The sequence below is a fragment of the Bemisia tabaci genome, chromosome 2 (genome assembly GCF_918797505.1).
Source record: "Bemisia tabaci chromosome 2, PGI_BMITA_v3".
NCBI lineage: Eukaryota > Metazoa > Arthropoda > Insecta > Hemiptera > Aleyrodidae > Bemisia > Bemisia tabaci.
The window spans coordinates 52,798,819-52,814,420 of NC_092794.1; the positions used below are offsets into that span (position 1 = coordinate 52,798,819).

General features: G+C 37.7%; 1 protein-coding gene across 2 annotated transcripts in view; it reads right to left on the bottom strand.

Moving 5' to 3' along the window:
• ss (aryl hydrocarbon receptor spineless) overlaps positions 1-6,229 on the bottom strand; it is a 162,956-nt gene extending 156,727 nt beyond the window's left edge. For both annotated transcript variants that reach the window (XM_019048165.2, XM_019048081.2), the window contains exon 1: positions 4,998-6,229. In XM_019048165.2, the coding sequence (XP_018903710.2) occupies positions 4,998-5,080 (83 nt within the window). In that variant the 5' untranslated portion in view covers positions 5,081-6,229. The remainder of the gene's footprint in view (positions 1-4,997) is intronic.
• Positions 6,230-15,602: the final 9,373 nt, after the last annotated feature.

Here is a 15,602-nt window from a genome sequence, read left to right on the forward strand (position 1 = left end):
CAACCAGAATTTCCCTAAAAATCATGCAGAATTACTTAGAAGTATGAAATGTAACGTATGTAATTTTCAAGACACAACTTGTAAAGATCATGCGCCATGTATAAAAATTCCTGATGATCAATTCTGATTGTATAAAAACTTATAAGCCTTACTATATTAAGGAAAATATTCCTGTTGCAGAGGAAAAAGTAATTTTCATTTTTTTTTAGAAAAAAGAAAAACAAAACAGGAAATCTGCGTAAGGTCTCAAACTGATGATATTGATGGTGAGAATGACACAACTCTTTCTGAGATTCTATACTTGCAACGGTTTTCTTTTGTTTTCTTTTGACTAAAATGAAATGTAACAAGAAATTTGCATCTCCAATTGAGCGACATGATTTTTTTACTGTGCCATCAATAAGTGATCTCTTTTTTCTCCATGAATCGTTAATTTATTCACCGCAGCAAGCGCTTTAAATAGAAAATGCATATTACATTCTGCGGTAAAATGAAATACAGTAATTATGAAAAAAAATGAGCTCATTAACATTCATCAAATCCTTAAAATCATAAACTTCTAAGTTTAACTGATTCGTGAGTAATTGCCGTTGTTCGTGTTTATCGATTAAACTTTTTGCTTGAAAAATATACATATCAGGGAAATTCAATCTCTGAGTAAATTGGATGCGTGCTTTTCAATTAACAGTTTTTGAATGATGACTTTTCCTGACGTATCAGATACTGCGAGCCAGGAGGGTTCGCAAACTATAGTCTATCGTCATTATTATTTGGTAAAAACATGCTCAAATGTCGGATAGACGTAATCTAAGATATGCATTTTCTGGCCAACAGTTCGTGTTTTGGCAGAAATCGTATGCTCCGATTCGAGATTAGGGGCTCATAACTATTTTTTTCAACGATGCTTTCCATTTTGAAGCCATTCAGTATGGAGATAACCAGTAGTGCCGTGATTTGGAAAAATGCCGTATGAGTCCTCAGACTTTGCAAAATTTTCTTTAACCGATCGCGAAATCTTTGGACAGTTTTTAGGTATTTTTCTTTCAATTTATGGAGTATTTTGTTCGTAATTTGATCTGAGGTGTCTAAAAATGTCAATGAATAATATTCCTGACGACCTCAAAAATAAATATTTTCTTAGAGTAATTTCGGCAACATTCGATGGTTCATACGCCGCTTTTCCTCAGAGCAGCAGTGTACAGCAAGAGCCGGGAGAAATCCTAAAACCTCATGTATTGAACTGAACGTTGTCCTAAAAACTCTCTTCGAAAATAGTTTCCTCTCTCTGAATGACGCTCATTTAATAATCCGCATTGTGATTAAAACGATCCGAAAACATGACGTCTATTCCCAATGACGTGAAAATTCTGTCATCCGCCATGATAGAATCCACCACTGCATTACGCACTTTTGTCTCTTTCATTTGAATTGACATTTCAACTTTGACGTCACGGGTTCCCACCGGACACTGCGACACCTTGTTTAAAATTAAAAAACCAAACAGGTTATGCAATTATGAAAGCAAAATCTCCCTATCATTCCATTGATCCCGACGAACATCTGGAGCGATTTTTAGATTTTTTAGTGAAATTCTTTCGTGTTGGAGTGATCAAATAATTTCACCAAAAAACCAAAATATCTCGTCAATCGTTCTCTGGGATGTGAGCTGAAAGTTGATGGAAATTTTAATTCCATGACTAGTTAGCCTGAAACCTGCAATTGAAAGTGTCCGCAGGGGGGTCCGCATGATTACTTTTTCACCTGATGCTAAAATTTTAGAGGGGAGTTAAATCTCCTAGATTGTGAAGTATCAAAAATCTGAAATCCTGCTCTTGCCATGGATCCACGGCCGATGAAATTTGTTTTTCAAAATATGTAAACTACACTTTCCTTCCTATGACGTGATCGTCCACGCCGAAAGAATCCTTATTTTTTAATGCAATTTTTTTTAAAAGTGTTTTTTATAAGTACGGTGTACGATATAAAGATCGATATCCGAGGTCTCGATAAAAAACGTAAAAAAAAATCAAGCGCGATGAAAAAATTATTTCACCGTAAAACTTATTAAAATGTTGATTGCGTCAATCTGATTACAGGAGACTTCAGTTTTCTCGGCGAGTGGAACGTTTGAAGCGACCAGACAAAAACGCTGATTTCTTACGTATAGGTTAAAATTGGAAATTTTCCGTGTGTCCATGTGTTTTTAATGAGAAAACATGCGTTACGATGCTTACTTGCAGTAAGCCGGGTAAGCACTGTACCTAAGCGATTCATTGGTTGTTTTGACAGTTAATTTTGCAAATCGAACCTTAAGCGCCGAAAAGCGAACCAAAGTGACATCTCTCTTTCAGGAAACAGCAATTTTTGAATTCCAAAATTCCGGATAACTGCTCTATAATTTTACATTTTCTAGTTCATTTAAATAGAAATAAAGGATGTACGCAAGAGGACTAGATTCTAGGCTTGAGTCAAACAGTCATACAGTCCGACTGTCATGCTGCAAAGTATATTTGATATCACAGTATACTTTTCCGACGTTTACGGATAACAGTAATTTTATACGATGCTATCCTCACTCATAGCTCAATTTTAAGTTTTAAGGTATTCAAGTTCTCTTTTCTTACACGATTACAATGCGATGGTTATCAGGGCCTGAATGTGTGTATAGTTTTTTGTTCAAAACTAAGTTTGATTGCAAGTTCACTAATTAAAAATATTTCCGACCTTCGATAGAGTGAAAAATTGACGTGTTGGCGTCTGAATACCAAATTACATTATTTTTAAATGGAGACTATACGATACCACATACTAATTTAGAGTGCGGAAATTTTACATTTTTACTAATTGTCTGCAATCACGACCGAATACCGAAACTAAAATTTCAATTTGCTTCATTCCTACCTCCTATCAAAACAAAAAAGAAGAGGGTACACAGTTTTGCCCCTCATTACCGCTTTTTCAGAATTGCAAGCGTCTTTTGAATATACTAACGTTATGTTTATATTACAATTAAGTTAAAATTAACTTCACATGTCAGGACGAGACACCGGATTTTTATGATCATATCGGTAAGCTTTGTGTTACTTTGCACGGATTTGTGAAGCGATATAAGCTATGAAAATTATTGTATACACTGAAAACTTACGTTATCTGTCTTTCACAGACTGAATAATTTACTAACAAGATACATCGAAACACTAAAAAGGTTCAAGATTATTTGATGCAGTATGTATTATTTTGTCAGGCGCACGAAGTAATTTTTTGAAGCGGTGAGAGCCAGCGGGACTGCAATGCATTGCAGCGTTGCAGTTGCACTTGATAATTAATTCGAAAATAGTTAAGAATTATTGATTTGGAATTTTTAGTGAATATTTCTGTGATTTTTTCAAAAAAATTTCAAAGACTTGCGCAGTAAAATTTACACCCGTTATATAATAAACAGAAAACTAGGAGATCAGGTGAATTTTTGAAACGTTGCAACGCAATCGAGCCTCTCTGGAACCTTTACCTAAATCATATTTCCATGTCCATATACCGACGGTTGGTTTTTAGACTTACGGCACAATGAGTACCTAATTTGATCACCAAGGGGCCCTTGAGATGGAAATTGAATGTTTTCAATGCAACGGGAAAACCAATTTGCGGCCTGAAAACTCAATTTCCGGGTCCGGTTCTCTCATATTCTCCTTTTCTTATAAATTCAAACTTATTAGAACTCCTTCTAAAGAATCAATTTTCTCGCAAAAAAATGCGACAACCGCTTTAGCCCGTAGTATCGTTCTCTCCACACTGAAGAAATATTTTTGATATCCGGTGATCAAAATCGATCGAGCAGTCAAGTTGGTCAAAGTGAAATTTCGGTTCTAAGGATCACACGTTCGATTCGCGACAAAGAAATCCTCGATGGAACCGAACTGAAAAAGAAAGTTACAACTTACTAATCGAAATTTCGCGTTGACAAATTGAATCTCGACGGCCAAAGTGAGAAACCACATATCTCTATGGCGGGGTTTCAAAATATGCGCTCCTTTTTTACTTTTTCGAGGAGAGGCAAGCCAAATTCATAGCTTGATATTTATACAGAATGGAGAATTCGCACAAAAAATTTCAATGTTTCATCTGAGAGTGCTTAGTGAGCTGAGTTCGCAGAATTAGTCATAATTTTTTTCTGAAATGGAAAATTGGAGAAAAATAGATTGAAAAAGGAGAAAATTTGCCGCCTTGTGACGTTATCTGCAGGCGACATTTTCCATTTAAACACATGTATTTTAGCAATTTATGTTCTTTTGTCATATTTCCTATAATAACTGTTCAATTTTAAACATGAACATTACAACATTTTAGACACCTACAAATTCTCCATTTTGTTGATAAGGAATAAAAATCAAAGAGATTTTCAGGTAATCAGGTGGACTGGGTAGTTTTCCAAAGAAAAAATAATGTATGAGAGAAAGTTTGCAACGTCGTAAACGGAAATTCGCAGTTCCGCACTTTGGCCGTCAAATTTTAATCTATACGGAACACCGTATACTTACTCGTAAACGACCGTACTTTTTTTCACGTTTAAGGCCCTTTTGCCTAATCATGGAAAAAAGAGAGGCTGAGTTAAGTTCCAACATGGGCATTTCCAGTTATTTGTATGGTGGGACCCAAATTAATTGTGGTTTCATCCCGATAAATCGGGTTACCGACTGAGAAAAATAGGATAGTCGTCATAACCAGCGGCTGGTTAAAAATGCGCCAGTTGTTGTCGTGCGGTAGTTACGATAACTACCGCGATAGAGGACACAACTAATCCGGTAGTTACCGCAAAGTTATCACTCAAAAGTTGCGGTACTACCCAAACTTGAATTGTGGTATTACCAAATTTAAGTAGAAATGTCCATATCATATAAGAAATTAGGGTAGTTTTACAATTTTACGGGATGACCGCGAACACTTTACCCCGTGGAGCCATGGCATATTTTTTTGGTTACACTGATTCGATTGGGACTCACCTTTTCCCGTTCCTTCTTCTTCGCTTGGTCGCGTAAACGGTGCCAAGCTGGCTCATGGCCAAATTCGAAACTGGGGGCTGCATGATCTCAGCTCCAGCGTAGGGGGGCCCAGCCCCGGGGCCGCATTGGCCCACTGAAATGTACTCCGTTTTGGAGACCACTCTCACACTGAACGCACTTTAACTTCACTTTCCACACTCGTTCGGCTCAGAAATAACTACCGAGATATTTCATCCAGTGATCGATCCGGGATTTTCTTCATTCACCACTTTATTGAGAACTAAATTAGTATTGCGGAATGCCCGACAGGTTGAACGCACTAGATACATGATTGCACATTTTTCCAGGTGATATGCCAAAGATGAAGACGACTTTGAGTCAATAATTTGAGGTTAAAAACAGGGGGAATAAAATATGACGCGTCACAGATTCCGTCGTGGCTTCTCGAAAGAGCGAGCGAGAACAAGAATTCTGAACGCCGAGGGTGCCTGTCACCTTGCGCTCATCGCAAATTTCCATGTTGATTATTCTGCCTCCCGTGTTTTCCCCCCAAAAAACTCCGTCTGCCTCTTTTCTATCTCGAGTTATTATCCATTTCAAAAGCCAGGCAAGGTTATTAAACCATCGGGGTTTTTGCGATCGATGTCTTGGGGCGAAGAAAAAAGAGGTCGGCGCGATTCGAAACTCTCACGAGACGTGGCGGTGTTTTTTTCCTCCTCAACGGCGATGAAAATTCTCCATTAAAGGGCGCATTAGCGCTCCAATAGGGATCCGAATTGTTGCGTGACACTCAATTTAAAGTTCATGAGATACAGGTGAAAAAATCGAAACAGAGAAAAACGCACACATCAAGAACGGAGAGAAAAAACAACGAGAGTAGAAAGCCGATTTTCGTCAGAGTTGATGAGCACTTTTAATCACTGGAAGCCGAGACAACGAACGGTCCGCGCATGTATCGTATTCTGACGCGAAGATTTCACAGCCATTACGCAAAAAAAAAAAAAAATATTGCAAAAAAATATATATTAAATAAAAAACAATCGCGAAAGAGCGTGTGCACGTATTGATTCGGCGACACTGAGACTAAGCGGTCATAAAAGTCGGGGCAATTACGATGCGCGGAGGGTGGGAGGGGGTGTTGTAGAACGGTCGAAAAGTTATGGAAACAACCCCGTCGGAGGGGGCGGCGTTCGGGGGTTAGGTTTTTCGGGAGCGGCGCGTTGAAGCAGCCCGCGCTCAGAACGAAACACAACTGATCATCCATTCCTAGCTTGGCTCCACCATTCGCCCCACCTAGCCGCGGGGCCCCGCCCACCCGCGACGCGGCGACCAATCAGAGGCCGCCGCTCCCGCCCAGAGCTCGGTCGCATCCGCGCTCGGCCAATCTCGGATTCGCCGAGTGTGTTGTGTTGCACAGTGCGGCCGTGTATGGAGAAAGGTCGTATGAGCGTCCTGTTGCCGTCAAGTTTTCCTCGGTAAAATATTTATTTTTGAGGCAAGTTAGGAATATTTTCTGTCGAACTTTTCGGAGACTTAACGGTAAATTGTAAGTAAAATAGTCTGAAAAGTTTAAAGAGAATTATTCACAAGCTCCCCGAAAAATTTCGTATTTTCTCAAAAGGGATTTGGCAACACCTATAGGCTCATACGGCGTTTTTCTCGGTCTATTGCATAGAACAGCCGTGCTACGGAGGAAGCCCGTATTAGCCCAGCGAATTTATTTTGATAAGATACAATTTTTCTGGACAAACTATTAAATAGGTATTTGTCTGATTCAAATTTTGCAGAGAATTTTATTCGCAATTTAATTTGAATATTTTAATGAAAAATACTCGTTCATGTTTTAAAAAATGAGTATTTTATTGAAAGAAAGTTAGGTTTGAATACTCATACAACGTTCCTCCATCGTGGCGGAGTTGGGCTCTTGGAATCTACCGCATGACACCGATTGTAAAAGCCAGTGGGTGACGCCATAAATTAATTATATCGAATTGGATCCAAACAATAACAATGACATGATCTTTTTCGATGCAACCAATGAGAATAAATCCACCCATCGCTTTTAAGTGGCGTGAAATTAATAGCACCTCTAACGCTGCCATGCCATAAAACCAAGGTGCCGTATGGACATTCAGGTGCGTTGCAAACTTTCTTCTCATGAAATTCGAATTTTCAGGAAAATTTAGTAAGCATTTTCTTTCAATTTTTCTGTGAATTTCCGCGATTCAATCTCCCATAGCTAAAAATTTTAAGGAAGAATACTCCTAACTTTCCTCAGAGATATGCATTTTATCGCGGAAAATTTGGCCACATTGTAGCACTCATACACTGTTTTCCCTCAGTATGGCAATCCAGTGGATGGCGGTGTCGTCGTGTTGACCTCATTATATCTTCACGCATGGTTTTCCGGCGGGGGGCCTCAGGGTTCATTGTATTCGATAAACGAAAAAACCCAGTAAAAATCAATGTGGTAAATTCAACACACAAGAGCTATTTAGTTCCATAAAAACTACCCCGTCGGAAAAGCTTGGATTAAAGTAAAGCGTATATGTATCCGTGCAGAAATTCTCCCTCCAATTAATAAAAATAAAACTTTTGTGTTTAGTTACTGGTTGGTCATGATTTGGAGGTTCAAAAATATTTCAGGTTCAATAAGCGACTAAAATGTGCTTCTACATTGGTTTTTTTTTTTTTTTTTTTTTTTTTTTTTTTTTTTTTTTTTTTTTATTTACATTTCTCACTCCATTTATAGTTGACGCAAAGCCAGGACCAGGTAATATTGGTGAGTGAAGCAACCCCACAATGCGCCATCGCGACAATAAGGGCTCTAAAATGAAAGGCAGAGGGAAAAAAGCGAGGGAAATGAGAAAAAGGAATCTAACGGAGAGCGGCGATAAATAATAAAAGTTGAAGCTAATAGGAGCATGAATAGCTAACTAATAGAAAACTAGCTGCTTCAGCTCGCTACGCTCGCTTGCGCTGCTAGCCGGGGGCAAGCCCCCTGGACCCCCAGTTACTCGCTCCGCGAGTAACTGTTGGCTCGCGAAGCGAGCCAAATTTTGCTACTACCAGTGCTTAGAGGACTTCCTGGAGGCAAAATGATAAATTCAAAAATAAAGAATAGGAAACTAAAAATTACCTACTTTTAGAAAAAGAAACAACTTTGAAAAATAAATAACACTCCTGGAAAAGAAAATTGGAACACATTTTGAAAATGTAACGGTGCGAAAGGGTGAAGATAAATCACCAATTCTCTTGAAAGAAGACATGAGCCGACCCCCGACATGAGTGAAGGATGAAGGTAAATTTTGCAACGTCGGTCGCGGAAATCGAAAAACCAAAGGATGTTGGCACGTCTACAGCGTAAGAGCTTTCATTTAAAACAAATCCGAGGAAAATCGGTCCAGTAGTTTCCGAGATCGAATTAGCACAAACTGTCCAGCGTCAAAAATGCAAATATGTCGTTATCAAATCGAGGTAAATTTTGCAACGTCGGTCGCGCAAATCGAAAAACTAAGGGATGTTGGCACGTCTACAGCGTAAGAGCTTTCATTTAAAACAAATCCGAGGAAAATCGGTCCAGTAGTTTCCGAGATCGAATTAGCACAAACTGTTGGAGGCCAAAAAAGGCCTTAGGATATTAAATATATAGATACAGTCATCTCATCCCACTGCAAGCCTTGGCGAAACCATTGAACTATGTATGGTTCCATTGGCAGATATCATACTTTTGAAATTCGCCTTCAATGTCAGCGTTTAGGCAACAAATTACCTAAGGGGCCGTCTCTAAATTACGTAACGCTCTATGGGGGAGGAGGTCAAGGAGAGCGTTACGGCATTTTGTTATTACGAGTTAATAGATAGGGGCCAAAATTACACAAACGTTATAAAGGGGGGAGGCGGATGTGTCCAAAATGTCGAAAAAATGCATTACGTAATTGAAGGAAGGCCCTGAGAGCTTGAATAGGAATTTGGCTGAACCCAATAGATATACGTCAACCTGTTGCTACATTGGTAAACGGACTTTATGTCCACTTTTTTACGTCAACAGACTTTTCGTCCACAATTTTTACGTCCACAGTTCTAAAGCACACACTATTGTTAAGTCCATTACTTAAACGTCCACAAAGTTAAGTCCACAAATGTTAAGTCCACTAAAATCAAATTCAAGCGTCATATTTTAGTCCGTGCGTAAAATTATATTGACAATATCGAAATGAGAAAATTAAGAGAGAGTGAGGTGTTGTTATCGTAACTCATATATATTTAAATGAAATGTTAATTTCTTCTTTTGATTCATCTTTTCAGATTGTCTTTGGTAAATACTTGGTTTCATTTCTATCCTTGAAATTTCCGATATAAAATATGCCTTAAATGTACGTTCTTTTTTTTATGAAATTGATTGCTTCATTTTCAAAACATTTACATTTTTATAAACGTGGTAAATATTTGTAAAACCTTTTCCAAGCAATGGCATCGATATGAATCTCAATAAGCCGTAGTTGTGATGAAAAAAACTATACAAAAATTAATAAAAGAGGAAAAAAACTAAGAAGCACGCAATTTTTTGTTTTTAACTTATGTGTACATCGACCTCCTTGAGTCAAATACGTCCAATTTTGAGCGTTTGGTTGCGCTTACACCACGCTGCAGCACAATAAAAGCCCAAAACATAAAAGGATAAATTAGAATGCTTTGGAAATCATTAAATTTGACACGGAACCACTATTATATTCCAGTAGTGCCTATTTTTTTTTCATCAGTTTAAAAGGGAATAATCAATGCAGAGAGTGCAAACATTTCAAAATCATGAGTTGACAAACGCTGACTCCGCGAGTTTAAATATTAGAGCCTAACACAGAGCGGAGCGGCGTGTTAGCAGCGCAGAACGCGCGTAGGTGCCTACAAACCTAACGGGATACTTCACGCATTGCGCAACGCGAGAAGTATCCCCGTTAGGTTTGTAGGCGCCTATGCGCGTGTAACGCTGGTTACCTGCTGCCGCGCCGCAACGCTTTAAGCAACTATTTCGCGTCAGAGGCGTTGCACAATATCCTACAAGATTGAAGGCGCACGAAATAATTAGTTAAAGAGGACTTTCAATTTTGACTGAATCTGTTACTGAAAAATGTTTAATTTGGCATTGGAGCGTTTCCTAGGCTCCCGCTTTGGTTTTCATCTTATCATAACCGTACAGTGTACACATGAACATATGTTTTTATCTGCTCTTAGAGTCTGTTCTCTTTCATGACTTGATTCATGAATGAAATGTTTTTTAGAATGAAGGTAGTAGTAGTATGCATTTATTTTTGAGGTGGTTCCTGTCATTTAAATGAGAAGAAAAAAATGTGGACATAACATGTCCACAATTTGGACAATTTTGGACATATTCATGATTGGACATTAAATTATGTGGACTTAATAAAGACTGAACTTATCGTTTAGTGGACATTAATAGCGGTGGACATTTATTTAATGGACGAAAGGTAGGTGGACATAAAGTCCTGGAAGCGGTTATGAGAACCCTTAGTACGGTACGGTTACCAGAACCGAGAGCACGGTGTGGTTACCAGGACCGAAAGTACTGTTACAACGACTGAACTTTTTTCTCAATGTAGGCATGAAGGCTCCCGCTTTGGTTTTCATCTCATCATATCCGTACAGTGTACACATGAACATATGTTTTTATCTGCTCTTAGAGTCTGTTCTCTTTCATGAGTTGATTCATGAATGAAATGTTTTTGAGAATGAAGGTAGTAGTAGTATGCATTTATTTGTGAGGTGGTCCCTGTCATTTAAATGAGAAGAAAAAAAATGGACATAACATGTCCACAATTTTGGACATATTCATGGTTAGACATTAAATCATGTGGACTTAATAAAGACTAGACTTAACGCTTAGTGGACATAAATAGCGGTGGACATTCATTTAATGGACGAAAGGTATGTGGACATAAAGTCCTGGAAGCGCTAAATTTCGACCGCTTGAAATTCACCTTCATTTCGCCTTGTAGGCAACAAACATACCGGAGAGCACGAATAGTCATCTATCCGAACAACGCACATTTATATCACCCCATGCAGATGGATTTTAATAAAGTCAGAAGACCTTACGTGCGTAAACTTATTGACAGATATCATATCCTCTTATGGATCGCCTTATAGCCTATTCTCCGCGCAGACAAAAACATACAAGAGAGCGCGAATAGTTACCTAAAAATCAATAGACACAAATTTATATCGCTCAAAGCGCTTGGATTGAACTGATAAACGATCTCGTTAAGCCACTGCCGGGTATCGTCCATCTGAAGTTCGCCTTCAATTCATATGCATAGGCAACAAACATACCAGAGAGCGCGAATAGTTATCTATTCGATTGATACAGGATTACATCGCTTCATGAGCTTTGATTCGACAGATAAATGACTTTGTGAACTTTTAGGTAGATGTTGTGCTCAATGTCGCCCTCATTTACCTTTTCTCTGGAATCATGCGTCTTTCTTGAGATTCCACTCGGAGTTCGCAAGTAAGGTCTATCACTTAACCTACAGGAAAATTGCAATCTCAAAAGCAACAGTTTGCGTAAATTGCGAAGTTTCAAGGTTGAGTCGACAGTACTTACTTACTTTTTACTTGAGGTCTTGGAAACATTGATTCCAATAAACTAGTTGGTTCAATATAGTTGGTGGCAAGCACTATGAATATAATTTTAGAGACATGCGGAAAATGCAATTATTTTCAAGTTGATCCAATGCGGCCATATGGAAATGTGAAAAGAAAACGAGCGAACGCAGTGAACGAAATGACAAAACCTAGTCTTTTAGGGTGACCTGACACCAAAAAAAAAGTACACAAAGTAACGGGGAGTCACAACACTGGAAAAAACCGCATTGGATCTAGAGTCCAGACTCTTGAAAACATTGACAAGAAAAAATACTCTTGATTCAATTGGATTTTTGCTTGAATCAAAACGAAATCCGCTTAAATTAAGAGGCTTGGTTCTTGATTTAAGCTAGATTCTGATTGAATCAAGAGTACTTTTTCTTGTCGGTGTTTTTAAGAGTCTGGACTCTAGATCCAATGTGTTGTTTTTCCAGTGAAAGTGTCATCAAACACAGATATTTATAACGTTGTATATTCCAACAGAATTTTTTGGCAGGAACGCTTTTTTTTAAAAAATCGAAGTAGAAAAAACACCGGAAAAAAAATACATTGGATCTAAGAGTCCAGACTTTTAAAAACATCGACAAGAAAAAAAAAACTCTTGATTCAATCAGAATCTAGGTTGAATCAAGAACCGAGCCTCTTAATTTAAGCGGATTCCGTTTTGATTCAAGCAAAAATCCGATTGAATCAAGAGTCTGCACTCTAGATCCAATGTTTTTTTTTTTTTTTTTTTTTTTTTTTTTTTTTTTTTTTTTTTTCCCAGTGAAGAAAAACCTTCAAAAATCGAACTGTTCCGAATAAGGAAATTATATCACCCTGAAGGTGTTGTCCAATTAACAGCACCGGACACTCTGACCAATTCGCCTTCAAAAACTCGGTTAGGCAATGTGAGTGTCGTAGAGTGCTTGCAGCCGTTTGGCTTCGTTCATTCGGTTTCAGGTGCACGCGAGGTGTTGAAGCACTTCTAGTAGCGTCACGCACTCTAGCCAATCTGTGTTATAAACCGCAATTGGGCTGATTATTTTGAGAAAATTGGAAGAACATCCAATGGTAGAACATAAATTTAAGTTGAACGTGTTAGAAGAAAAAATAAAAAGAATAACTCCTCATTCAAGTTTTACCGAAGAGGGGTAAAAACTACTTGTACGAGATATTTTTAACGAATTTTTGTGAAGCCGTTAAAAAATTACCAGACATTTCACTTATTTATGACGATTGGTGATCCCATATCAAAATGGCATTTTGTAACAGGTTTGCGACGTTGCAAACTGAGGTATAAGTTTCCTCAAAGTGGTATAGTAGTGTTGGGTTTATACTATTTTGAGGGAAAATTTTAAAAAATGTTGATAAAATTCATTTAGTGTCAAAAATATGAGCTGTAATGAGAATCAGTTCAAGACTGGAGGGGAAAGCGTTCAGCTCTTAATCATAGAATATTGGAATACTTGCGCGAAGAATCCTGAACTTTTTTTAATTTCTTTGGCCTTGGCTTCCCCTGAAAGAAGGGTGGACCCAGCACTATTTTATCACTTTCTTATATACAGGTCGGGCTTGATTTTTAGTGGGTTTTTTTCTTGTTTTCTCTAGTTTCCATATACCACTACTGATAAAAGATAGGATACTGGGATTGTTTGATCAGATCTGTGAGCAGTAACACACCATATAATAAAACTTGAGACAAAATTAGCTCGTGAATTTAGCTAAATGAAACCTCTTCAATGATTAATATTTAGTGAGATTCAAAACTAGCGACCCTTTTTCAAAATAACTCGTCTACAGTGCCAAAAATTATATTGCCTTTTAATGTTGTCCTTTTTTCCAAATTGTAATATCGAATTTGTGTCGCTAGTAGCGTCAGGAATGGCGTGAAGAAGTGATGATATATCTGACGGGTATCATGAAAAAAATATTAAAGTGTTCTTTTTTTATCATTTCAAAAACAGCTTTTTAAGTTAAAAATAGCATCAAACTTATACGAACACAAATTGATGTTGAGAATCGTCCCATGTTTTTCTTTAATTGATTCTTGGTCGTTGAAACTTAGTCTGATCATTTCGATTGATGGCAGAAAGAAGTATTATAATCAGGGTAATTTCCAAAAGGCGTGGCAGAGTCTCAAAAACAACTTACGAAATACGTGGCCACTCTTTATTGGATATGTGCTTTCGACTATATTCCATTGTTCCTTCCATTCTTTCATGGAAGGCACTTTCAGCAAAGAATTTTTTTAAAACGAAATACACGAAAAAAAGAAAAAAAAAGACAATCGCAGGATTCTTCAGATTTCCCAAGAACGACATTTTTTTTGTACAAATAAAGACATTCGCACTATTATTCTAATTATTAGAATTAGACCGAATTTCTGTCTCAAACACATCGACAGGTTAAAAAAAGTCAAAGGGTTTACAGGCACAGAACACAAAAAAGGGACAGTCTAAACAACCTTCCGTTCAAGTCTTAGCAATAGCAGTAATTTGCTCCAAAGATAGAGAAGAAAAGAAGTAAGTAAAATACTATGTACAAAGTTCAAATATTTAAATCAGAATCTCGAAATCAGGTAAAAAAACGGAGTACAACTTACAACAAGTTTAACAAGACAAAAATGAGGGTTTCCTCTCACACTAAGCAAACGTATGACATTACACAGTTTCGAGTCCTATCCCCCAGCAACAATTTAAAAGCACTCTCTTCAAATCACAGACTCTGCTAGGTAATGTACGATGAGCCGCCTTCAAATAAAAATGATACATCCCGCATAACACTCCAATGAGGATCAAAATATTTCGGTTGATTAGTCAGTAAACTTTCACTCGCTCTGCATGTTTAATGGAGAAATGTTTTACAAACTTGAAGAAGAAAAAGAAATGAAAAACTAAGACTTCAAATAAGCCGAAAATTGAGTGGAATGTATCTTGGAACCTATTTCATCAACCTCAGCAAGTAAGAGAAGGGATGAGAAAATTAATAAAAACTGCCGTCATACAAATAAAATGGAATATCAAAATTTGATGAGCACAATTGCATGATGTTCTTCACTTAATGGGAACCTTAAACACCTTTGCTCCTGGACTTTGGATTGAAACGATTTTTCTGCATTTTGGTCTTATTTTCATGGCAAGAATAATTGTTATTCTCGAACGACTGAATTCCCAATAAAGCGAGAAAAATAGTCCCACTATTATTCGCCATTTTCCCCACGACAGAGATTAACTACATTCTAATGCTGCAAAATTCACCCTCGCAAATTGAAATTGGTAGAGGAAATTTTTGAGCGTAAATAAGTGAGATTTTCACTTATATGATCTCATGCAGCAATCAGAGAAATTCTGGCAAAAATTGCACAGGTATATTCTTGTAAAGCAATGAATTGTTTGAGTCGATTTGGAAACCTTTGAATGGAGTTACATTCCTTTAGCCGGGATACGACGGATTTAGAAACACTCTATGGCACTTGCAAGGTTCCTAATTTCGGTTCTTTTAAGCATACCGTAGCGTTATTGCCAAAAGAAAGGACATATTATTGCTCAATTTAATAGTTGCAAAAACCAGGCATACAATCACATTTTTTGCATGAAAATTTCAGCGCAACTTCTTTACATCATTTCGCTGATTTTTGCCAAAAATTTGCAGAAAAATCTTTGAAATTGAGGCTTTTTTTTGTTAAAAGGGCGTATGAGACTTCCAATGCCGCTAAAATTGCGTGCAACGCAGTTCTCTGGTTATAACTTCTCCAAGAGTTCTACTATGAAGTTTTCCCTGAATTTTCTCCATGTTTTCCCCACTATTGTCAGGAAGTAGGTTGACTGGGAGTAAATTTTATCTACCACGAACGCTATAAAAAATTTCACAATCTTAGAGGTGTCATCAACAAAGTTGGCATTTGTTTACCTTCCGTCGACAAGCGATCGCGATGCAATCGTCCAATAGTGATCGAGAATC